This window comes from Trichoplusia ni, chromosome 2 (genome assembly GCF_003590095.1).
Source record: "Trichoplusia ni isolate ovarian cell line Hi5 chromosome 2, tn1, whole genome shotgun sequence".
Lineage (NCBI taxonomy): Eukaryota > Metazoa > Arthropoda > Insecta > Lepidoptera > Noctuidae > Trichoplusia > Trichoplusia ni.
In genome coordinates, this window is record NC_039479.1 from 10304071 (window position 1) to 10329568 (window position 25498).

The 25498-nt window shown below is 34.3% G+C and overlaps 1 protein-coding gene and 1 long non-coding RNA gene across 2 annotated transcripts in view; one reads left to right on the plus strand and one right to left on the minus strand.

Moving 5' to 3' along the window:
* The first annotated feature begins 3424 nt into the window (after positions 1–3424).
* LOC113506969 (proton-coupled amino acid transporter-like protein CG1139) overlaps positions 3425–25498 on the plus strand; it is a 37131-nt gene continuing 15057 nt past the window's right edge. Inside the window, exons 1-5 of the mRNA XM_026889820.1 lie at positions 3425–3730; positions 12089–12214; positions 13595–13745; positions 19766–19887; positions 23356–23440. Coding sequence (XP_026745621.1) covers positions 3711–3730; positions 12089–12214; positions 13595–13745; positions 19766–19887; positions 23356–23440 — 504 coding nt within the window. The 5' untranslated portion in view covers positions 3425–3710. The remainder of the gene's footprint in view (positions 3731–12088; positions 12215–13594; positions 13746–19765; positions 19888–23355; positions 23441–25498) is intronic.
* On the minus strand, positions 20813–21855 carry LOC113506979. The gene is made up of 2 exons (XR_003401783.1): positions 21786–21855; positions 20813–21662 (listed from the first exon to the last, which is right to left on the minus strand). It is a non-coding gene; the product is annotated as an uncharacterized LOC113506979 (long non-coding RNA).

The window sequence follows — 25498 nt, forward strand, 5'->3', positions numbered from 1 at the left end:
GTAATTATTGTGATCCATGATCATTTAATATGTGATCAGTATTCAAATGTTAGCTGCCTCTTTATGAATCTATTATCCAGTTACGTATTATCAGGTGAAAACAAAACACTGTATGGATACAGACTTCAACCGTTCTCGGACTTTAAACCTCCCACCTGTTAAATTTCACCGCTTGCTTTTTGTTTTGAGGAGCTTTTGTCAGCAGCTGTCTGTATTTAGGCAGAGGCCACATTAGATCAACGGAGCGACCTGCGCTACATTGAGTTATCAACGCAAAGAAATAAAAAACATGTTTAAAACTAAATTGTCGTCTAAATACCATATGCCAATATGGCAATACCAATTGCCAGCATCTTTTATCTCTTCTCTATTCCGCTCCTATTAACTATTGCGTAATTACATGCATTTGTCCTATAGCCTTGCTCGATAAATGAAATAGCTAACACAAAGATTTTTTTAAATTTGGACCACCATTTCCCGACTTTGACCAACCACCCATAACCAAATACAAACTCATCAGCTTAATATTATGAAAATATAGATTTCTCAGTAGCGCGTTAAGTTTAACAGTGATAATAAAGATGAATATAATAAGATGATTTTATTATTTATATATACGAGTATACTGTAGAAAATCATCACCAGATTCTTGCTTATAATGTAGCCACATATTTGACTCGTATCGCTCATTCAGTCGCATTGCTAAATGCTGGCCAATGTAGCCTCAGCTTAATGCTCATGGAGTAGTTGATTTTGATCTCTCAAACAATCCTTGTGTATACCTGGCCTTATATGAGGAAATTTCCAGGCCAGATAATAGCCTAGTCTACCTAGGCTGGAAATTCCCTCCATTCCTATTTCTAGGAATATCGAAGTAAAATCCATCGTTATTCAATCGTTGAAACTGGATAGACCCATGATCTCAGCGTAAAAGGAAAATGTGTTATAGAAATGTTGTTTGATAACACGACGTTAAATTGTGATTTGTAGTATTACTTTACACATATAGTTAAATGAATTAGTAAATATTTTTATCTATCTTAATATAGTTTTTTTTTTATAGTTGTATTTTTATTGTCCTATATTTGTTTACACACTGTGTCTATGTTCCTTTTTCTTATCTCCTGTCGCAGGTCTGCTGGCAGAAATTTCTAAAGAAATAAGCAGTACCTTTGTACCTAATGTATTCTAACTTTTATATTACTCTTTGTATGTTGTGTGTACATAAATAAATAAATAAATAAATAGTCAATTGTATAATAATTGAGATATGAAAATGTAGAGACAAGGAGGCGATGTAACAAAACATTGTTTCGTATGAATTTCAGAAATCCTCATTCATGAAAACAAACTATTGAAACGTAATAGAAATTTTTTCACGGATAGAAAATTCTTGCTTTAATTAAAAGCAATTCTGAGAAGTAAAAAGAAGCTTTCTTGGAATCTTTAGAATATTTTTTAGAGATTCTTCTACTTTTTTCTCATCTTATTCTACGATAAAAAATGGCTGTTAATTATGAATGATGAATCGATTACTATGCTCCACATATTTTTTATTTGATTATACTTATACGATAAAATGGAAAAGTACATCAGACAAATGAAAATTAATATTTGAGTATTATCAAGCAATTAAGATCGTAAAAGATCTGCGATAAAAACTGTCTTTGTGTACTTTGATAACACAACTACTCTGATTTGAAGTTTTATTCTGAGGTAAAACAAGAATTCTCTCATTTCGAATATTTTATTGATGAAATGAAAAGAAAATTGTTATCAATTTATCTTATTTCTGCGGTTTTACTTCAATAACCATTTTATTACATTGTATTATTAAACAAACCACCGATTGTCGAATGAATGAATGTTTTTTGGGTTCCTTTACTCAAAGGTCCCAAGTGGAACTCCGCTACTGTCTTTCCGACTGTCTCCAAGCTGTCTTTCATGAACTGGAATAACTAGATAATTGAATTCACAGATTAACAACAAATACTAAAAATAAAGATTGATGAAAACAAGCAACGGCTGTTATGATCCTCAGTCATTCAGTGTCGCACTTGACCGGAGCAGAGCAACTCTTTACGTAATGATAAAATTGACGTATTACGTGGATATAAAATAACGTAAATACTTATTAACTTATCATTAAATAAAACAACAGCTAAAAACATTGAGAATAAACATTGCATTTAACTCATATTAAGTACAGTCGGCAACACAAGCCGGATAATAAAATCGAAATAATTAAAATCCGTACATAAGCTGTATTAATTAATTGTTTAATGGTTTACTCATGAGCATCGGCGTCGACGAGACCGCACCGTGTGCTCATGATAAGGACTCTGATCGGATCTGAAACTAATCGGGCAATCCTGACGAATGCGCGTGAGTAAACCGTTTTTAAATTAATAATTATGAATCCGCCTTACAAAAGTAATAAAAAAAGTGCATTATATAATTATCTATATCTATACTCTATATACTAATATATAAAGCTGAAGAGTTTGTTTGTTTGAACGCGCTAATCTCAGGAACTCTTAGTCCAAATATTTTTGTGTTGAATAGACCATTCATCGAGGAAAGTTATAGGCTATATACTATCACGCTGCGACTAATAGGAGCGAAGATACAATGGAAAATGTATCATTAAAAGGGAAAAAAATTCATCATCGACAGCTTCCGTTTACAAATTCCTAACCTATATCTTCTACCATGCGGACGAAGTCGCGGGCAACAGCTAGTAATTCAATAAGTTTATTTGCGCTATAATTCTTAAGAAGAGCTGTTTAATTTACCACACAACAATAAATAATAATATTATACGTCACTGAAAATTATTGACACTTTGATGCTGACAGTACTATTTATTTCATATGACATCACTATTACAATTTTCATCACAGCATTGTAGATTGGCAGCCGGCAGTACTCTATTGAATCTGTAATAGACCACACGGCGCGACTTAATTACGATTTACGGTCAAACGGCTATAGAAACAGCATATCAAATAAAACAACCTTTATTAGTAAGGAAATAAAGACCACTATTAATGGCCCTGAATCTGAATAAACTAATTAATATCGGCTACCTTTTGTTTTAGTTTGAAATTAGAAAAAGATAGACGATAACAGCTGTCTTTAGTTCGAAATACAATTTATAAGTTGCAAGAACTTGTGTGCAACAGAAACAATTGACTGAATTGTTAAGACGTGATTTTTACTTTGTGATTAGTTTTCATTTTTACCCGACTGCCAAAGAAGGAGGGTAATGTTTTTTTAAAGCGATTTTCGAATAAAAAACAGACTAATTCAGCGGTCATTAGTTTGAAAAATATTTTTTTACAAACTGTGCGAATTAGCAAAAGCAAAAAATCTTAATGGTCGAGACATTTTTTGTTTTGTTTAATTCTATATTTTGAGCAATTTTCTCACGCTACCGAAAAATCACAATGCTTAGATTATCTTGTTTCTGTTCGTGAAGAATTATCTCTGACATTGTATTGTAGTGCTGTCGGTATCTAAATCCCCCTACTCATCAAACTCCCCACTACAGCGATCCAACAGTTGTTAAGATCGTATTTACAAACGTTCTTAAGATAACAGCTATTCCGCCGACCGTACGTCTTTGCGCGAGTTGAAAATGTGATCAAGTGACAACGGAAATTGTACTCAAAAACAACAGTGATAAAACTCAATTTGTGGTGTGAAAAATGAATATGGAAAACGAAAGGTAAAAACTAGTGTTTGATTGAATTTATTGTGGATTGCAGTGATTGAGAATTTCCTTGTTTTTAATTTTATATTTGACTTGAATATGTACGTTTTTAAATAAGTTTTATTTTGAGCCTTTAAATTATCTATAAATCTGTGATGATCTTGCTGTTTAATCTTGTACAACTCAGCTCTCGTGAGTAAACAAAATATTTTCCTTATAGAAAACCGGATCGACTTTGCAGTTATCTTTAACATTTATCTGTGAGATTATAGTCCGCAATTCCAACCTTTATTCAAAATACAGTTTGCAAAATAACAATTTCTGATTTTCGTTCTAGACTATAAAATATTTTTTAAGCTTTAAAGAATTTTATGAACCTTATTTTATGTAAACACTTAATGTAACAATATTCCTCCAAATAAATAAATATTCAGTTCTATTGTACCACTGTATCACACACCCATTCAGAATATGATATCTAATTGTCTTATACAACTCCATCAAGTCTTCATACAACTTTTATTACCATTTATTTGATGGGTATTTTCCATATGAAGTCGACTCCTCATTTGGATCAAATGTTTTGATTCAACAAATACTATAAATGGAGAGATATTTCGATTTATGCAAAATCATTTCCGCTTTACTTTCTAACGCCGTTCGATGAATATACCAGTCTTAACAAACCACTGGATTGAAAAACTTTTTTTGTTTCGTATGAACAATATTTGTCCCTTTGAAAGTACAAGGATCACTATCTTCCTAGCCTTTACCCACCTAGCTTTTGGTCGGTTTGTAGTCTATTCGGATTCATTTAACTATTATCGTTTTACAAGGAGCGACTGTCTATTTGACCTTCTAAACCCAGTTACCTGGGAAACACGAAACCCCTTAGTTAGACTGATTGACAGTACAAGGACATTATGTCAAAATAACTGTAACAAAAAAAAAAGTCGGCAAAAAGGCTGCCAGGCTAAAATGGGATTGGGCGGGTCATGTTAGCCGCATGGCAAGCAATCGTTGGGCCAAAGTCACCACACTATGGGAGCCAACGGATGGACGGCGTCGTCGTGGGCGACCTAGGAAGCGGTGGCGAGACGACCTTAACGCTTACCACGCAGGCTGGTTCCATGCGGCCCAGAATAGAGAGTCGTAGAAGGATTTGGGGGAGGCCTTTGCCCAGCAGTGAGGCACAGTGGGCTAGAGAAAAAAAACTGAAACAAAAAACAAAAACATCGAAGAATCAACCGCCAAAGCAAGAATGTATTAAATCCTCTTTACATGTCTACCAAGCTTGTAATAGCCATTTTGCGGACCACCCCTGAGTTCCGTCGCGAGGGTAAAACCACTACAAAACACAAACCTGTCTTGTCAGCAATGCGGTTTAACCACATATTAGTACATTAACCTTTTTTGCAGAACATGACTTATAGATTAACTAGTTTTCGCCTGCGACTTCTTTTACGACAGCTATCAATGTGTATAAAAAGGATTCGATAACGGTATATTATTTCTAATATTTAAAACTGTCACTATTCAAAATAATATTAAAACCGGTTGTTTTGTCTAGACATGAAAGTGTAACTAACTGATAGATAGAGTTGGTTTCGCATAAATATAACAATTTGTTCGATTTTATAGGTGAATGATCGTCTAATATTCTCAAATATTTTTACTCAAAATACTGTTCGAAAAATTGAACTTAAAGGATTGATAAAATAAATGAATCTTTTTATAACATTTTTTTATTAAAGCAAAAATTAAATTCCAACTAATTCATAAAATATGTAATTATTCATTTACACACCCAACTCACATAGATCCTCCTACTTTAGGTCCAAAAGGGGTCCTAAACCCAAGTCACCTAGAATCTAATTAATAATTAATCTATCCAGGCACGTATTATACGGCCCAGATGAGACATTTACCTCCCTACATGGCTAGTACCATACTTAGTTAAGAAAACTAGAAAGCCTCTGGCTGCCAGCAAAAACAATATTGCTACAAGCTCTAGAGAGAGTACGGTCAATGTTTATGATGTAGTTTCATAGTCCAAGTACTTAAGATCAAAGGAAAGTGTCGGAACTGTGCAGGTAAAGTTCTAATTACTAAAAGTCACAGTATAGTATTTCTACAGAAATACTAAACTATAGAAATACTAAACTGTATAAGACTGCGTGAAATCGGTGGCTAGAAATTGGAAATATCGAGATTACTGTTTTGGTGATAAGGCGCGTTGATTGTGCCTGTGTATGTGTGTGTGTGTGTATTATTTTAGCAACAAAACTATGCCTAGATTAAACTCCCACAGTTTTTACCTAAGTCGTTGTGGCCTTTCGGTTCTATGAATAGATTTTTATGCACGAGGTGCAGGTTTGATCCCAACACAGACAAGGACTAATGTCAGCATTCGATTTTTTTTAATTATTTTGAGACACGATAAATAAAGGGAAAAGAAAAACATTTGAGCAAATATTGTTTTCAAATATTCTAATCTGAAATCACCGTCGCGCAGTTAGCTACCATACATGTTACCGATATTGTGCTCATACCTTTCTTACATAGAAAGGAAGCAAATAAAATATTGATAAAGACTGAGCCAGTCTTCTCAATATGCAAGGGCTATAAATAAACTCTATATCTAAAAGCGTTACTATAACAGGGAAACCTCCTTTTAAATTACGCAAATAAATGTCTTCAAGAACTTCGAGAACAATAATTGAATGACGTGGGTTCGAACAATTGGCAATATACCGTTATAAGTGAATATTGACTTCTATGAATAGACTAGACGACGTCTATTGTCAGTAGGTTATATGGAAAGTTTGAAGAAAGGTCATGTTTATGGGTCAGGGGAAAATTATGATTAAATGAAACAGGGATCTTGTTAATGCAGAGTGCAAGGTGATATTAATTTAGCCATAAGTGCTGTGGTCTATACCGGTTTTTATATCACGGGATCGCGAGGCGAAATGTTTGATTCGGCAGTCCGACGCCGAGTCAGCTTATGGTTAAAGACTTCGGTTGAGTGTGAAACTAATTGGGCGGTTATAATCAAGATATTTGTATTTCGAGTACTTGGGGTTTTTTCAGGCACTTTTGAAATATTAAAATAAAATTATGACTTTAGTTGCAAGGTCTCAAAATGCTATGCTAATGCTAATGTGTTATGGAGAAGAATCAGCAAAAATCTTTTTAATTTTAAATTAAAGTAATTGTAAGGTTACTCTTCTTTAATTATCAATCATATAAATGCGCATGAGTAATCCGTTCTTTAAGGAAATCTGAATCCTTCATAGAAAACTCGTTTTAATCTAAAATGAGTTTGACCAGACCCCTGTGATATACATTATACCACTTTTCTGCGTAGTTGTAAACAAGATTCTCCAAAAAACAAATTTTAATCAGAAACAATGTCATTCTTTCCTGATGGCAGTCATCAAATGAGGTTGATTTATTTGATGATTTCCCGCTTTGATTTGACCCAAAGTTTAGTCTTCAAAATCAAATTTGACATGCCGTGCCAAAAAAAAAAAAACCTAATACCTACATATTTTTCAGAGTTGACGATTTTATTATGAACTAAAATGACAAGGCCCTTTTCTTAGGTGCTCGTATTTACAGATCGGGGTAATAAACATTTTTTTTATGTAACCAAAACAAATTACTGCAATTCTATGGCTATATAAAGCTGAAAGAGAGCATATTAAAGCGAAGGCTATTCGTGGCCTCTTCGACGCGTGAAATAGGGTTGTTATTACGGCTATTCATAACGGCTTTATACGGCAATTCATCGGGTCTTATGACCAACAAATAAAAAATAATATCGTAGTGGTATAATCCCTTTGAAATAAGTTTTAATGTAGAGTTGAGTCAGCTGTTCATTCATCGTCATATAAAGGTATGTCAAACAAAGATTTTTGGGTTTATTTCTTCTGCGTCAGGTATTATTGGAGTACAATCAGATTTTAGGCTACTAAGTATACCTTAAGCTGGATTTATATCTGAGGATATCCTTCATTTAACTATCGTTTTGGCTTGAGGGTAATTTACTTTTTTAAGTTTTTAGATATCTTGGAAGAAATTGCTATTTTTTATTTGCAAAAGTGGTATTTTAACATGACTTAATATCAATTGATCAAACAGCCTCTTGTGCTTCCAGTGTCTTTGTGCTTGTGACTTGAATTTTGATGAAACACCTCGAGACACAAGAATTAAAGTCCTAAGTGCAGGAGTCGTTTAAAAACAATAAACTCCGAAACTATTTCACAATCTTATGAAAAATCCAAGAACACAGTTCAATGTCAACTACGCTGATAAAAAAGTAATATAACTTAACTACCTGATATAAAACCAGTTTATTAAACATTGCGGAGGACATAAACAGTTAGTCGAACATAAATGCTGTGATCGAAACAGACTGGTTTTTATCATTTCATTTTAGTAATGAATTATGTTTTAATTGAGAGCACACAAATTGCGATTGATGTGCTGATAAGAATTCAGAACAATCAGAACGTTCCGAATTTATAAAGCAGGATTATTATAATTTGAACTTTGGTACTAGATTCTGATTCTGATTGTGTCATCTTTAATTGAACTGTTAGATAATAAAGTAATGATTATAAATATAAGTCCTATTGAGTTAAGTACAACAATATCACTAAAGTGATCTGAATCTTCAGAAGGTAGGGGATTTTGGCCGATTCTCTCTGGGTATCGTCCGCAACAATTACCGCCGCAATGTCACAGAGAAGAGAAAAAGAGAGAACATGGGTTTTAGTCAGTTGAGTCATTTGATGTCATGAAAAAGGGTTCTAAACCGATGTTTAGCAGGTAGGTGCGTGATGACAAGATACATCATTCTCCCCGATGAAGTGAGTGTTTAAAATCAAATTCAGTTATTTAAATGAGCAAACGAAGTAGCATCATCACCCCACCCAATTTAAAAAGATGGTATAAAGTTAGGGATACGCTTTGCAAAAGAAAATGAATTATTCACAGCTATCCACCTATAATGTTAAAACAATGTCGCTAAAACCACCGGAAATTCAAGACCTGAAGTGTATTATAACAAACACACATTGTTTAAAAACATGAAACAATAATTAATCGAGACAATCTGAATGTTTAAATTGAAACAATGGTTCCTTAAAAAAATATTTTACTTTACAGTTTTAAAACAAGAGTCATGGTAGAGTACACACTACAGGCCTCCTCTTTAGGGTGTACTTAAAGTATTTTGGATAATTTAGTGCTTCTTTGATGAAGTAAACCAAGATCTCATTAATTGGAAATAATGTTTGATTTAATTGGACAGGGACAAACATTTGCATACTCTGAGATAAATGTTGGGGCTAAAGAGTGTCTTTTTTGTGTCAAATGTAATGTGCAAACATTACATTTTTCTAAAACATGAACATGATTTTTTTTTTAATCATTTGAAAAAAAAAAAACATAGTAAGTACAAGCACGTACTTACGTAGGTTTTTCTGAGTCCTTTATAAAACCCACATGTACATAAAGACAACATAATTTTCTAAAGTAGAACAACTCTATTTAGATCCACAAGATCATACAAAGCCTCCCCTTTTATATTTTTATTTAATCAAAAGGCCTGTCGCGTTTTACTTATTAGAATATTATACGCTTGAAAATGAGTTTGCATTACATTCTAAGGAGCGATCGTTTAAAGATTAGAGATATGTATTACGGGATAGAGTTCAGTACATAAAGGTCTATAATAAACGTTTATTTTTGTAATGTAGGTCGTTGGAGGTTGACGTTCTTTTTAGAGTTCCGTATTAAAGGGTAACACGGATCCTTATTACTGAGCTACTGATGTCTGCATATATTATGATGAATTTTATCTGAAATACTTCAGTGAAAATTTGAAATGTCTATCTATCATGTTTAATGAAAATATAGCTGATGAAAGACGGACGGAAGGACAGAGAGACAAAAAGTGGCGAGTCAATAACAGAAACGTTTTATCCTTCCATTACAGAACTCTACAAAAACGGTCAGTAGTTTTTGAGATTAGCAACAAATTTTACTTAACAAACCACATGAAAGGTAAGCTAATTATGAAATAAAGTATGTATGCTTATTATATACCTACTGCATATAGGTATATGAGTTATATCGCATCAACGCTTGGAGTCAATGACCGATAACGATATAACGATTCTAAGAGTTTTAAAATGAAGCTAATCACTTCATTTGAAATGCATAGGTACACGCATGGTTGAGTGGTTAAGTCAAAATTAAGGTCACCACGCCAAACCCATTCGCAACGTATTGGATGGGGATCCAATACGCGACACGTTGTTATTCTTGAAAATGTCGCGTAACATCATCAAATTTTAATGTTCTTCTAAGAAAATACCATAAAAATGATTTAAGCTAATTCAATTAATCTTTCCTTTTCATTTTGACAAAATATGATTTGTAGAATTTTGTTTTTAAATATTTTTAAGTATTAAAACTTACAGGTTCATAAGTTAGCTGAAAAAAGGCAAAAAAAGTTAAGAAATCAAAAGCTATTACCAAAAACACGTGTATAAAAATAATACGAAATAAATGATAAATGACAATAATAATGTCTTACTCGTGCTTTGCCCGTAAATAAATATCTATGATCTAAAATCTAAAACCGGAATAACCCGGGAATAAGTACAATTGCTGTTTCTATTTCATAAAATAAAAATGCCAGCTTCGTCGCCAGGGAAATAAAGACAAAAGAAAATCATTGAAATATAGATAGCCGAGAAAACATACAGATCTCGTGATCCACGAACCCACTAACTATGTTAAGGACGGCTTTTAGTCTAACCTAATGCAGCTAAGTACCAGTGTCTTAGGAGCGACCGCCTATCTAGCCTCTTAAACTCACTTACCTGGGCAATACAAATCCCCTCAGTCAGACTGGTTGTCAGATTTCTAGCTTCTAACTAAACGGACCTACTGAAAAAAATGTTATATCAATCCGCCAGGACCCACAATTCAACGTGCTTTCCGAAACATGAACATAACACTCGTTGTGATATAGATAGTCATCCATCCACAGACGGACCGAATCAAACGCAGCTTAACCTGTGATCCAAAAGCCTTTATGGTTACTAGTTTCGAACGCGGCAGGCTCGCGACCCCTCCTCATTAGCTCATGATTCCTGACTCCGATATTGTCCGCAACTAGTCGGGCAACCCCGATAAATACGCGTTAGGTCATCATAGGTTACCTATTTCTTTTTTTCTATAGGTAATTAGAGTAGAAAATTCCAGCTTGTTTTTGAGGCACTCGAACCAAAACACTTACTAAACGATATATAATTTACTGCAATTTAAAGTAATAACGTTTTCTTCAATAAAGACAATCATTTACAGAAATGTCTTTAAACATCCACTTAGACTTTTTAAACTAAAACTGTTTGCGCATTATTATTTTAACAACTGTTAAATGTTTGGTCTTTTTCAAAAAGACGAGGTTAAGATAATTAGTTGAACACCAATTAACATCTCGAAAAGCGTTAAAGATTGCATTATTACTTATTTACTCGTTATGTAATATTTATTGCTTGTGCATTATGTCGTCTAACATTTTCTTTTTACGTCTGACTATTTAAAAGTACGAAATTATGGAGGTGACGTTTTCATATGACCGTTCAAGTGATTAAGATTTGTCATTTCCTTACAAATTCTTTTTCGGGTGAGAAATCATCAACAGATACTTTCCGCCTTGGGTTAAGAGAGGGGGAGTGTCAGAGTCCAACTGACTAAAACCCACCCATGTTCCTTCTTTTTGCCTTGCGTGTACCGGGGCCACGGTAAACCCTTTCGGACAATCCCTCTGCCCCAGCAAGAATTGCTTGCATTCATCATCATTATTGGTTGATAAATGGTCACTTGTTTTGACACCATAATCATTTATTTTAGTTTTGAATAGTTCTTGGTTGAAGTTTAGAGATTGAAGTCATGTTTTAAGTCTAGATTTTGTAATTTAATACTACATTTAAATGATATGACAAGCGTACACTAAAGAGGTATTGTTTACTCAAAAATTATGGTACGAGAATGCACAAAAGATGATGCGGGTAGGGTGATTATGCAACGTTTTTTATAACTAGCTTTTTCTCTCTATTTGGACGCGGGCAAAACAGAGACAAAAAGGTTGTCGCACATAGTTGCAAACACATTGTTTTTTATTTCTCAGTGTAGTTGTATAATTTTGTTGTTAAACAATATAATAACATTGACATAGAATTTGCATTTTACATTGTCAAAATCTTTTTAATTCTCGAAACGCGAATTTAAACCTTAACACAAGCGGTATAAAACCTTATTCAAATTTAAAATCTGTGTCTTCTTTTCCAGTGTTCGTAGCAGCACCGAGCATGTACCGTCGGCAACACAGTCAACCATTACATTGGATAGAAAGGACGATGACAAGGAGGGAGATTATGACCCGTTTGAGCACAGGGATCTGGTTCACCCCACTTCGTAAGTACTGAGCATAAAAATATGTTAATGGAAATGTTGAACTCTTTGCTTGACCTTAGAGGAACTTTAAAAGATGCAGCATATTTTGTAAAACGAGGACGGTACAGTTTTATTATTTAGATTGTAAATTGATGAGTCAATTTTTAGCATAAAATAGAAGAGATTTTCTAGTTTTACTTCAGACTTTAATAGAGGTAGGAATGCAATCTATAAATGTGCGTTTTTGACCACGGCATCTACCACCACGTCCTAAAACGACTGCATGGATAGCCGAGTGGTCTCAATGCCAAACTCAGTGATGACTTGTCGAGGGTTGGATCGTCACTTAGGGCAAGCCTTGCATTTGTCCCTCCCACACCAGATATAATTTTACTTTAAGACGGGTTGGTAGACCACCACTATTCTCTTTTAATCATTTTACCACATAATGTAGCTATTTATATTCTGAAATCACAACTTTTGTTTTAATGTAATAACAAAGTATTCAACCGATGCAGACATTTCTAGAATTAACTCGTATCGATTTTTAATTTAAATACATTAAAAAGCTATATTTTTTAAAGTCTGTGTAAGTATTCATAGCAGTAAAAATACCTCTTGATGACGTCGTTAAATTCGATTATGAGACAAAAGAAGATTTCGTCTGCGTCTAGCAAAGATAAATGCTATTTCAGCTGATAAATATGCATGAAATGAACATGTAGAGTATTAGTAAAAGGTTCTTAAGATAAAGTCTTACATTAACGATTTATTAAAACAAAACTCTTGAAATAAGACTTCATGAGCTGAATAAAATCGGCTTACTTTGTATAGATAATTATAATGACGCAACGGTTTACTCACGCGTATTTATCCGGATTGCTCGACTAGTTTCGGACCCAACCGGAGTCCTTAATCATGAGCTGACACGGCGGGGTCGCGAGTGAAACCGTTATAATTAATCAACCACTCAATATTTTCCAATTATGTTAAAAATCGAGGCTTTAAGTTTCTTTAACTTTCTTAGAAGTAGGATATTGTGGTTGAAGCCTGGTATTATTGATATTATTGTTGTTTTAAAGTCAAGCCACAATTCCCAGAATAAATAACGTTGGTGAAACTTATAAGTGAGAATTGAAACCCGTACTGAGTTTGGAAAAGATCAATTTTAACATGTAACGAAATTACATCAAATCATTTATTCTGTAGAAGGTTATAATATCACCACTTTTATAAATCTGTTGTGAGAACCCTGGAGTCGACATTTCTGATCTGACCACTCTAAGAAGAAAAGCATAACTAACTCATTGGTAGCGATCTCTTTTAAAGTACAGACTTTTTTAAATGCAAACAAATTTAAAATGAACCCTATGTATATTAATTTGTTTTATTTGTTCACAGGACTTTGGGTGCATTTTTCCACCTACTCAAGTCGTCATTAGGGTCAGGATTGCTTGCAATGCCGGCGGCCTTTAAAAATACTGGGTTAATACCTGGTTGTATCGGTACAGTCCTCGTTGGAGTTATAGCTACGCATTGTGTTCATATTTTGGTAAGTTTGCTTTTACTAACATTTTACTCTTTTTCTAAAGAGGAAATTATTTATTCGGCCATGGTCTGTTAGGGAGCTGTCAGCACACCTGCATTTGGGATGAAAAGTAATGGAAATTAAACTAATGCAAAAAATATTAAAAGTAAAAATTGTACCAACTAATCACATACAACATTATGCCATTTAAACACAGACGTATGACTAAAGTTTGATAATTAAATCTTTCGCTTTAAAAAATATACAAAAATGCAACCAAAAAAAAGGATGCTGTGATTGTCATGTGAGCAAATTAACATTTTTTGACAATTTCATCATTTAGAAACTTAAGCTTAATGGTTGTCTACATTTGACAATACAATTATTTTACTTTACTCTCAACTTAACATACTAATTTGTATTTTGAAAGTCATTTCAAGAATGAATAACGTAGAATCTGAAATCTTTGTCCACATGCAATTGTTACGGTTGAAGTAATCATGCAAAGCGTGAATAATTTACTGCTGAAATTGCACAAATCGATTTCCTCGTCAAACTAATGAATAATGCATTATTGTGTACGTAATTGTTTTTACAGATGAGTTAAAGTTTGTTTAATTAAATCACTCATGCACTAAGTGTTCCGGATGACCATATTATTATAATAATTTAGGAAAATAAAATGTATAAATCTGTAACATAATCGGTAGTGCTTTTGTAAAAAATAAATGTGTCAATAGCTATTTTTTATCATTTATTTAGGATGTTCTAAGGTTTGGAAAAAGAATTTGGCATTGCCACGGACTGACCAATAGCGGATGGCTTTGCACGTCTTTTTAGGTTGAGACAGTAAGAGTCTCACATTAACCACTTCCTCCCTCTTAAAGGAAAATGTCCATTACGATCCCTTTATCTAAAAACGAGTTCACAAAAATAATCAAGACAATAATTTTTGTTTTTGATTTTGTGTTTTTCAAAATAAGCATCATTATTTCAGTCATAAAAACCAGGTCAGGATAAGTCTCCCAAAATATTCACTTCTGCCTCCGGTGTGCATTAAAAACTATTAACTACACCAAATTAAAAGAATAAATGCTACTAGAAGCAACTCAACTTTCAACAACAAATACTCAAAAAGATTAAATGTACAATTTCCTGCGTCGCGCCCCACATTTCATATAGACTTTCACGCTGAAGTCAAAACGCGGAAATTAAACGCGGTCGCCGCAATTCGCTTTTCAGAAAGCATTTGGAACACTGCGAAGAAAACAATAGATTTTGTCCGACATTTGTGGACGTGTTAGTGCCAATGCCAGCTGAGGCCACATTGAAATCAGGTCGGATTAAAAGGTGAAAATATGACAACCTTTTACCAAATACTGATGATGAAAGGCGTTAGTTTTACAGGAGATATTCAGGCCCACTTCAGTACTAAAGAGCGGCCATGAACGTCACTGGGCAACGTTTATTTCTTATCTAATACAAGCTGGCACTCGCGACTTCATCTGCGCAGAATTCATATTTCTAGTAGGTACTTTATATTAGCGTGTCGTAGAAATATTTTTTTTACCTACATAAAATACAGATATGCCGTGGATTGCTGTTTGTAGGACTATTTAAGATACACGTTTTCATTCATACATTACGTATGTGTAACTGTAACGTTTGTCTAAGTATATCTCGGTATTTTTTTTCTATTTACTTAATACATAGCCTATGTGTTACTCCGATGTATGAGCTATTTTACAGTGAAATTTAATTAAAATCCATTTACCAGTTTTTGCGTGATATAACATAAACATCCATACAACCATCAATAAAAACTTTTACCTTCATTAGATTAATAGGAAACAATTTTCGACAACATTTTCACCGAACCGGTCTCGACCTACCATAAACATCGGTCACTATTAAAGGAAGGCTCTGACAGTTTTGAAAATATTGAGCCCATTCTATTATGTCGGACAATCAAATGTATTTGACATGAGGGTCACAAAACCCTTCTGGGTACTCTGGTGCACACAAAGAGTTATTTCGGATTCTTTTCATCAAACATTCGCACAAAGTTCAATGTGTTTCGAAACCCACTTTTACCGGGAACTTGACGTTATCTTTCAACGATACACACCTTTCTCCCTTTAATCTTTGATCGCGTTTAACGTCAACACACGTATATTTATATAGCAGTCTTTAAATTAAGAAAAAAAGTAAATAATAAAAGTATATAAAAATACCCACGTTTTTAAATGTCAATTTTTATCAAATCTTGTTTAGTTTTATAGTTGTCAATTGCAGTGACATCGGGTTTGAAGCTGCCCTGAAAATTTCAGCCTGCTAGGTTATCGGGAAGTGCCTCAAATATGAGTTGCAAAAATCCGACCGGAACGACAAACAATCAAACATACAAAGGAAACAAACAGACAAGAAACTGAGTTTATAAAAACGTGGGAAAAATAAGATAGAGCTTTATAAGCTTGAAAACAGAAAAAAATCTCGTAAAAGCATTGACGAAAGGTCAGATACTTAATATCTCACGCTTTACCGCCAAGAACCTTTTACGGGAACGTTTTAAAACAGGCACGACGAGCCACTTGCCGACAAAAAAGAACATGGTCTAAACAAAAGTTATATTAGAAATTGCATAATATAGTAAAATGAAGGCAATCCGTACTTATACCTCTATCGGTTAATATAAAAGGCATGTTATAATACATCACATACTAGCTTTTAAGACAATGGTATAAATATAACATTTTGCATGAAATAAACAATTTCAAATTAAAAATAGACAAAGAAAAACTTATTAAAAACAAAAAAAAACGGTTTAAAAAACTTATGTACTTATTATTTCTAAACACTTCTTAGTTGTGGTAATAAATTCAGGACCGTTTTATACAGTTAGCGTGAAACCAAAAAGCCCCAAACAATTCGGTTTCCCTAACTTTAGCATTGCCTACAATTTCTTACGGTTGTGAGAATTTCGTTTTCGAGACATAACCGTAAGCCTTAAGCAGGATTTACAATGGATCTAGAGATACCGCTACTTCCACAACAAATATAACTGAGTATAAGTAAAGATCAAAATGTCACCGCGAGGTTCTAAAGTGAAAAAAAAACAGAGGAATTGAGAGATTCTGCCTCTATTTTGAAGTCTGTTGAAGAAGTACACCGACAAAGTATATGACTTATGATGATACATAACAAACGTTCAGCGAAAATGAGACCATAATTGAAGCAAACCTTTAGCGACCGCAATTGTCCTTTTGGTAATTTTCGAATACTTCGAGCAGGCAAGTCCTGCAGTGTTCAGAATGGTGATCACAAATCTAGAAACGTGTCCTATGACTAATGACCAAAAAGCGGTAGGTACCCGGAAGGTGAAAAACCGGGTGTTGCGGTGGAACTACTTCCACCTATCCGCCATCGGTCCTATCATTGTTAGTGTGTAGACAGCCTAACTGTCTCCCTTTTTGCCGCGTCACAAAGTCTTCGAGTCTGCGGCTGCGGTCTAGTTACGCTTCCTTGCTTTCACGCTAAGATGTTCATTAGCTAAGTCTTGTCTTGTGTGACACCGTATACTTGACGCCGTTAAGTCTTCTTAAGACATCTTAATGTCTCATAAGCGGGTTATTAACTAGGTTATAAGTATGTTAACACTTTCAAACTATTTTTAATTAGTCATGGTGACAGATTAGGACAATATTTTTAGATAGATAGATAGAATATACTTTATTGCACATAACATAAGTACAGGATTGGATACAAATAAATACATAGTTACATGGTGCCAAAATGGGCACAATTTTAAGATCCTAAAAAAGTATTTTCAACCTAAATGGTTTCATTTTCAAGCAATAATATTCTATCTAGAGTTTTCCCGTCCATCTATCTGTCAACAGATGGTATGTCAAACATATAACAAATAATAAAAATATTTTTTTGCTACCGTCTTTAAAATGCTGTCTCTTTAGCTAATAAATACGAAAGTCTCCGATTATCGTGTACACAAAAGTATAGAGGATAGGTAATATCTTTAAAAGGTTAAAATATGGAAATAATTATTAAGAGTAGGTATACTGAAATACGCGTTACTCTTGTAACCAGGTATTAAAATATAATATAAAATATTCTCTAAACGAGTTTAAGCTCTCAAAATTGTAGAAGATGGTTAACTTAGAGAATTCAGACCTGAAATATGTGTTAAGAATGTTCATTTTACCTTTGAAACTCCGTAATTTGCTTATTATAACTACGATGGTGAACGTCTTTGTTTGATGCTCAGTTTTCCTTATTAAATACATACATTTTGAACAAGGAAAGGAAGTTTTGGAGAAAATTGTAGGTTAGGCTCATTTGAATATTTAAACGGTATGAGTAAAGAAATCTTTGGCCTACGTGGAAATGGAAACCGCGAAACGTCGCGTCGTGCAGCAGGTTTCACATGGTGACAAAAGACTGTCTTTATATAAATAAATACACATAATATGGAATTAAGATACTCTAATTTAGGCGACGGGCCTATTGGTCTAGTGGTTAGTGACCCTGACTGCTATAGCGAAGTCGTGGGTTCGATTCCCGCCCAGGACAAATGTTGTGTGATGAGCATGATCATTTGTTCTGGTGTCTGGGTGTAATTTGTCTATAATATGTATGTATTTAGAAAAATATAAGTCAGTTTATTAGTTGTCTGGTTACCATAACACAAGCTCTGCTTAGCTTGGGATCAGATAACCGTGTGTGAGCTGTCCCAGGATATATTATTTTATATTATAAAAAATTTAGTTTATACTTCAGCCTAAAACGAGTCGTAACAAAGTCATGATAATTTAGAACTTAACACTCCAAAATCGAAATTCAGGTCTTTAAGCGAATTACATAATTTTATATTCAATTGTTTCTCTTGTAAACGACAATATTAGTAAAAGGCGTTTTAATTTGAGTGTCTATGTAATAAACCAGTTTAGGAAAATGACTGTAATTTAGTAACAAATTTTGGTGTGGGTTTTCTCCAAATGTAGCGTAATATGTTGAAATTTTTGATAAATAATAATAATACTAGTTTATTGTTTTTTTTTTGTTGAAATTTCGAGAAACTTGGATGATTTTTTTTAGTTTTTTGATAATGCTAAAAAATGCAGCTTACGTTTCCCAATCATCATTTATTAGTAATATGTTAACACTACAATTAAAAGCCACTGCACATTAAACATAAAAACAAAATGCATACAAGGTTGGTGTGGGTATTACATAAAAGCAAGATCTCCATCCGTTTGCGTAAGATTGCTGTTCCGGACTATAAGAGTCAGGAAATAGGCAACATCTGTATGCAAAATAGCGTTCTTGTTATACAAGACTCTACTTGTTTTTAAAGTTCTCTAACGTTTATGGTTACGGAGAAGTAGAACAGTTTACGTTTTACGATATCCTTTCTAATAAATATGAAAGCTAGAATAGAATAGGATATTAAAAAACGTGTTTTTCAGGAAAGGATGTTGGATGTTGTGTGGTCTTGTGTCATGTGTGTTGATCTCATGCTCATAAAACAAGTGAATATAAAAAAAATGATGTTCAATCTCGTGTCATGATAACAGACTATGATAGGTAACAATAGGGCAATAGAGTGTTGCTAAATTGCATGGTCATATTTTTATAGGCCTTTATTAAATTTCACCTGTCGTCCTCTTTTTTCGATAGAGGTGCGAAGTGTGCGGTGAGAAGTTTTGCATGCGTATATAATGTACACAAGCATGCAAATTTTTAACCTCAACGCAGGAGTAGACAATATAATAATGGCATGGAGCTGATCTGATACTGAAACTGGAAAATGGCTAAAGGAGCTCCAGAATAAAAGGAAATAGTCCCAGCGAGTACTTTGGTCTAAAAGAACGAAAGAAGAACTAAAAACGTGTTTTTATATCTTCCATTACTCAAGGTTCCATAAAAAGGAAATTTTTATTTACTGAAGTAGTGGTACAAATACGACTATGCAAGCACACCCTGTTTAACATTCTGGCATAACCATTAAATCTCTCCTATTGTTGCAGGTGTCGACATCACGGGATGTTTGCAAGGAAACCCGAGTGCCGTTACTAAGCTATACAGACACTTGCGAAGGAGTTTTTAAAACAGGACCAAAGAAATTAAAACAGTATTCGAAACATGTTAGGTAAGTCCCTATTGATTATCAACCAACCCAAAAAAAACGGAGTAGTTTTCAATTTGACTGCCTTTTTTTAACACGTTCAGGGACACTTGACTATTTGCAAAATATCCTAATATGACACTTAAAAATCCCATACATTTCATCATACCGCCTAAAGCCGTAGTTCTACAATACACATATTTTTAATATTTTGATACGACAAATACGGTCACAGCCGTAGACGTGACGCCTATAGACGGAAGCTAATTTCTTAAGTTTAGAAGCCATCTATAAAACAATATTGAAAAATTTCATAAATACCACATATAAATATACAAATACTAGCGGCCCGGTACGTGCTTCGCTACGTAGGTATAAAGTGAAATAAAATAAACAAATCGGAACATCAAATTCATTTATTTAATCAAAAAAATATTTTATTTAAAATCGAAATCAATTGCTAGCTATTTACAACACACTTAATCCAAAACATTTGGATAAACAATATTTTTTGTTTTTCCATTTTGAGCATAAATAAACAAACGGCTGGGGGTACCGACTCTGGAACAGGCAACATATAACTGGCCATGTGAAAAACAATGTTCCTCCAAATTCACACCACAAACGTGAAGTGTTTGACCTTGGGCCTTGTTGATGGACATCGCAAATGATAAACGCACAGGATATTGTAAACGTTTGAACTCAAAAGGCATATCAGTTGGAATCATAGGTATACGCGGTATCAAAACAACTTCTCCTTTTGATTTACCAGTTAAGATCGTAGCTTCAATCAAATTTGGCAATAACTTTTTCACTGCCAATCTGGTTCCGTTACACAGTTTTGGTGGATTAATATTTCGCAATAATATAATCGAAGAACCAACTTTCAGAGTCAAGCAATGCGGTGGCATACCAGCCGGCTCCAATGAATTTAAAAATTCAATTGGATAATTCATTGCCTCATCTTGATTCATAACACTGTCAATTGATTTATATTTCGTGACTACGCCTGGCAGTTTCGCTTGAATTTGAAAATTAATTGCATTGACATGAATGTTTTTCGGTGCTAAAATGGCGCGTTCTGTCAACCAATCATGATTTCTGTAATTCTGAACAATATTCGGAAAAACACATTCAATCAATTCATCTATCGATTGCGCAATTGTACAAAAATTGTTCGGTACAGCGATCAATCCGTTGGTTCTGTCGATTTGTATTTTGCCGTCACCAATTTCTAACAATTGTTTTGAGAACTCATGGGCAGCTGGATCATTTTGTAGGTGAAGACGCATATTAATGTTTAGTGTCAATTTTTGTAGATATCTCCAAAGAACTGATGACTTCAAGCAGGCATTTATTTCATCAGCAGGAGTTGATCGACTTATAAACTCCTGGTGGAGTTTCTAATGCTGGCAATCTCACTTTGCCATTAGCACAACACATGCCGGGTGTTTCACCTCGAAAGTTAGCCGCATCACAATGTGGACATATTGCGTCCATCATTCCAATGTATCCATACATACTATAATCAATCTGACTGTTGTAATTAAAAGCAGCACGCATCATTTCAGCCAAAACAGCACGACGTATTCGTGATGGCCGTGCAAGATTCAGTACAGGTACTGGGTTAACAAATCTATTGCGTGCATTACGTTCACGCTGCGATGCATTAGCTTGTGCGCGTTCTTCTGCAGTCTGTGATCGTCTTAGTAATGCCACATCATTTGCATTACGCGTTCGCCGACCTATATTTGCTCGTCTGGCTGGTGGCATTTTTCCCGTATGCACATATGTTTTCGCTTAAAAATCGAAAAAAAAAATTAGAACAAAAAAAAAACAAATTCCCAAGAAGCTGTCGCATATGATGCCATGTGAAATCATATACGGCAACTTAGAAAAGTATACATAAATTCAGGACTCACCGTTTGTATGAATGCACTGCAAATGCAATTATGTGAAAAGAAATTTATCGCTGATAATATGATTTAATCAAACCACTTCCAAAATGAATTGACGGCATGAATGACATAACAACGTGCTTGTCCTGTCAACAAAACTTCAAAAAAGTTTCTGTGAAAAAAGTTTCTATTGAATTCATTTATTACAAAAAATGTGACAAATGAGGAACCGCTCGACCGATTTTGTGCAAACTTCACATAAACCATCTACTAAATATGCCGACCAAATCCTAAGCATTTGGTTTGGATAGGTGAGCCCGTTCTTGAGTTATGGAATTACAACGAAAAGTGGCATTGATTTTTATATATATAGATATAGATATCTACAAACCCAATACAATAATACCTATAGTAAAAAAGTTTGCAAGGAGCGAAAACAGTAAGCAAATAGCATTTCAATTATTCATTTTATGTTTTGTATTCTCTAACCTTTTTATACCTACAAGTAAAAAAACGGCACTTCTGTATAGTATAAGACTCATAATAATAAAATTAAATTAGTTTATACGTATAAATAACCTTTATTCATCTTGTTTTTCACACGCCGTGACACTAAATATCAACATGATAGTACTTGTATGGCGTAGTTTACGCCCGTCGGCGGTGCGTAAGTGTTAGTTCAGTGCATAGAGACTGCGTATGTGTGCTTTGAGAAATGTCTCGAAAAGACTTTACTGTGACAGCTACGAACGAATAATGTCGCGTGTTATGACACCAAATCATATTCTTCCTAATAATGTTATGGGTAAGTAACGGCTATCGGCGGTTCGCCAAATTACATAAAACCAATTTCACCGCCCTTAGCCGTGCTGTCACGTAGAGGTACATCAAAATAACGGCGAGAGGCGGTTTGTCCCGGAAAGTGTTAACTTTTCTAAGCTTAGGCTTACCCTGTCTGTTACGCTTCCTATAAACCACTTAAACGTTTTCGAACTGGGTAACGCACATTTCTGTCTAGCTAGACATCACCTATTTTTTGTAGCGACCGGACCGGGAAACAAAATTTGTTTTTCATTTCCTTCTAACTATCTACGAGTACCACGAGATTGAAACAAAATACTTCAAGTTGCACAGCTACTGCTAACTCCTGACGTAATTTTGTCGCCAGTAATAATGTGCAAGCGTGACAGCGCTATACATGACATAGAGCGGCATCTCTGTTCCACAGTTTCAATAATATTACTTTAAGCGGAGCGGTAGAGACTCAGGTCAGCACTAACAAATTCACAACTCACTTTATCAATACTTTGATAGGAACTATAGTGAGAATGATTCTTTACTAAATGATGCAACGTTTTATTTACGCATTTATTCTTAATCATGAGCTGTCGCGACCCCGCTGCCTCAGCTCATGGTTAAGCGCTCCATTTGGGTCCAAAACTCGTCGGGCAATCCCAATAAATACGCGTGACTAAACCGTTGCATCATTTTATAATTATATCAATACTAGTGTAAAACGGGTACTAAAAAGGGGTACTTTTAATAGTACCAGCTGTTTTACAAAAGATTTTAATACGTTATTCTCAATTTCCAGGCACTTTGTGGATTCAGCGATGGCGGGAGTGTGTCTGGGTGGTACCAGTGTGTATGTGATATTTATCGCCTCTTCGCTTAAAGATGTGAGTAAATGGCTTTCAATATTTGGTGTAATTTGTCTTTAATGTATAATTATATATTTAGTAATTTGTAGGTATGTTTATCAGTTATCTAGTACTCATAATAATAACTGCTTTATTGAATTTGAGACCGGATGGTGGGTTTGATGTCAAGTTGAAATATATTGTCGTGATTTATGAGTTATTTATACTTTTAATATTTTCTCTCCATTGATAAATTGATCTGAAATTACAACATGGATAAGCTATTTTTTGGATAATATTTAAAACAAGAAAATCTTAATTAGCTATGTGGATATTGTTAGGTTAAATGGAAAGAAAAATTGCACAGTTTCTAAGCTCAAAAAACTGCAATCAAGGACAAAACTACCATTGAATGACACACAATTTAGTACGTCATGTGCCTCATCCCTTTAAAAACGAAATTAGGAACCAGACGAAAAAAAATGCCATTTCAAAAAGTAACTTTGAAAAAAACAGAGACAACTTAAAGATAAAAATATCCAACATCAATTTTATTTGAGATCGACCAATAAACATCTAAAACAATACACAACGTTATATTTATAGTGAACAAGAACACGATGCCTTAACAAGAAATCAATTACCGGTCGCCGAGACATTGGCATTGAGAACGACAATAGAATAAATATTAATAGAATTGATATGACATATCCGGCGGTCACGTGGTTTGTAAATGTAGTTTTTTTACAGACAGATAGTCTGTATGCAAACTTTTTGGTTAATATTAAGCTCTCTGCTAAAAATATGCTGTTTTGTGCATAAAAATAATTATGACTAACGACAGCATTGACTCTGAAAGTGAAAAAACGCTTTAGCAATAACTGATTGCACGGATAGCCGAGTGGTTGAGGTCACCACGCCAAACCCGATGTATGCGACGTGTCGCGGGCTCGATCCTCGCGTAGGACAAGCATTTGTGTGAACGCCACGAATACTCGTTCTGATTCCGAGTGTATTTTGTGCACGTGAATTGTATTTTTTGTGGAACCCCCCGCGATACAAGGTTTAAAGTTTTTTTAAGGCAAATATAACAGAGATTTGAACATTGTATCAATCAACTGTTTCGTTTAAGTTCGATGACTAGAAGTACTAAAATTGTATCTAGGATTAAGATTAAGGAAATCCACAACTTGTGCCTAAATAAAATTTCATCACATTAATCCAATAATCCCTGGGCCGTGAGAAAAACGTAGCTTGCGCCATTTCGAGCCGATGCGGATTTCCGCGACGTCGCTTATCGTCTGAAACCATCTTAAGGATCCGTTCAGTTACGTTTAAGACCGAAAATAACGTCCTTATGGCTCGAATCCGGAAAATTTTCCTCTATTTCGATTTCGCTTCTATAATTTTCTATTCGGCTTTCGTTCCAATTACTGCGGTACTTGCAGTTTTTTCGTAAAACAGTTTGATTATTTCAGATAGTAGTTTTATTTTTACTATTCAACCGGGTAATACCACGGTAACAGACAAAAAAATGCAAGGAAATAATCTTACAACTATAAATTGAGACCTAAACTATACTGTTTTTTAAGTGCAAATTTGATTGAAATCGAGATCGTAGTTTAGGAGTCAATCGCGGACAAACAACGTAAGTTATATATATATACCTTACTAGCTGTATAAGAATCATGTTTATTTGTTGATAAATCTTTGTTGTGAACTCGCTAGACTTTGCACGCTACATGCAATTTACCTCTAATTGCATTTGTGAACTAAAACAAACGCATCGTAGTTTCCAGATCGTTAACCCGTACTAATTTATGGACTCAAATCTGTCTGGTCACGGCTTACTGATTAATGTGAACTTGTTTCGCTGAGACCAAGATGAATGATGTTACTAGTGAGAGATAGTATTTTTAAAGTCAGCATCCCGTAAAATAAATAGAAGACTGAACGAGGTAATCTCCTGTTTATGTCTAAGTAATTTATTTCCGTTTTAGTAAGAAAACGTGCAGTGTGCAAGGTTACCCGAGTGCAGTGGTTAAGGTCATCACGTCCGACCATAGTACTCGACATGTGGATTCGATTCCCGCATAG